Source organism: Mizuhopecten yessoensis, unplaced genomic scaffold, assembly GCF_002113885.1.
Source record: "Mizuhopecten yessoensis strain PY_sf001 unplaced genomic scaffold, ASM211388v2 scaffold4259, whole genome shotgun sequence".
NCBI classification, from domain to species: domain Eukaryota; kingdom Metazoa; phylum Mollusca; class Bivalvia; order Pectinida; family Pectinidae; genus Mizuhopecten; species Mizuhopecten yessoensis.
This window is the reverse complement of record NW_018405455.1, coordinates 476,723-478,377: the sequence shown is the minus strand read 5'-3', so window position 1 is coordinate 478,377 and position 1,655 is coordinate 476,723. Positions and strand designations below refer to the sequence as shown.

Below are 1,655 nucleotides of genomic sequence, written 5' to 3'. Positions count from 1 at the left end.
AAACCGGACAATATCTTTGAAAAGGCATTAAGTTCATCTGATACCGCTTGTTTGAATTCGTTAATTTCCGTCTCGTTACACTCACACTGATGGTCAGGATCTGCGACTCTTTCGATCGCATCGACTTTCCTTTGCAATTGACATACTTTCTCGTTTAGATTGAAATAAGTTCCATTTAAAAGATTGACAAGTTCACTGGTTAAACTTTGCTCCTCTACCTTCTCCACTGAATCATTGTCGTCTGAAAATACTTGATCATACATCGATATCAATATCAAACCAGCAATAACCATACACGCCTTCATCGTTAGACACTTTCAGTCTTTGTATGGAATGACTAAATTGTTTTGCCATATGGTTACAATTGAAAGCACAGTCACGTGATATGCCACAGGTTTGGCAGATTTTATTTCGCTCATACACACGTTAGTGTGTACCAGGAGATCGCACATGTATAACAAACATTAGCCAGCCATGGCAGAATACTTTAACAGCAATTTGTGGGGAAAAATTGGACGCTTCATATAGCTATACTGTTAATTTTTATAAAACTTTTATGACTATACCGAATCCAGACAGAGCTTTTATAAAACATTCATAAAGCATGCGTGCACATAAAGTTTAAAGTTTTGTCTTTAAAAGTTTAATTGATCAATTATTTAGAATGATTTTCTTACCAAAAAATATTACATTATAAACTGTCTGTATTTAATTCACACTGTGTTATAAATATCAGAATTAAGATGACATGTAAAAGTATAGTCATCTTGCTTCTTCTTCATTTATAAATTAACGATAATTTTATTGGATTCTGAGCGGACATAAACAATGTGTACCGTCAGTGAAGATTAGCTAAAAAAATGTTCTTAAACAAAAGGTGTATGACCAGTTAATTCAAAATAGATAAAATGAACTTTTTAAGAACGATAGAGAAAAATTATATTGTTTTCCTACATCTAACTTACATTCTACCCATAGAAAAAGGATGATAAGTTGTTAAACCTGTGTTTTGAAGAGATAGGAATTGTTTATCATTATAAGTTAACTTAAACTAATATGTAGATTTACATATTCTTCACTTTCATTGTATGAATCGAATTGTAACAAAGTTGGAATAAAGAAATATTTATGATTTCCATATGTTTGGTTCCTTAAATCACTGATGAGTCCCAGAAGGACAAATCAGCTGTATGATGCAGTGTTATTCATTTCTTATATACCATATCTACTTCCAAGTTTTTGAATGTGGAATCAGCCATGTGTGTGTTTTACGATCATCTTTTACGATACAAGGTGGTAGACTGTACATTTTGATTTCTTAAACTTCGAGGTTGGCCGTAAATCTAATATCAATAAAAATCACTTTTGAATAATGACACGGTACATTATATACAAAATTAACTGATCATTTCATTAAAAATAATCCAGTACTTTTCTAAAGATTGAAATTCATGAAAATTAAGGGAAAACATCTGACACAGGGTATCGTGTGGGAAAAGTCCTGCCTGAATGACAAGATATAAAAAATATCATCACAATGACAAAATGAGGACCTATATTCGAGAATCAGTTCTCATGCCCACGTATGGACTGTCTGAACTCAAACAACCTCAATAGAAAAGGAATAACACATTTGACTTTGGTAATATGAATTC

The 1,655-nt window shown here is 32.1% G+C and overlaps 1 protein-coding gene across 2 annotated transcripts in view; it reads right to left on the bottom strand.

The window, feature by feature from the left end:
* Nucleotides 1-351, bottom strand: part of LOC110448774 (killer cell lectin-like receptor subfamily B member 1B allele C) — a 16,632-nt gene extending 16,281 nt beyond the window's left edge. Inside the window, exon 1 of one of the 2 annotated variants that reach the window (XM_021495202.1) lies at nucleotides 15-351. In XM_021495202.1, the coding sequence (XP_021350877.1) occupies nucleotides 15-305 (291 nt within the window). In that variant the 5' untranslated portion in view covers nucleotides 306-351. The remainder of the gene's footprint in view (nucleotides 1-14) is intronic. The other variant, XM_021495199.1, reaches the window with a different exon arrangement.
* Nucleotides 352-1,655: the final 1,304 nt, after the last annotated feature.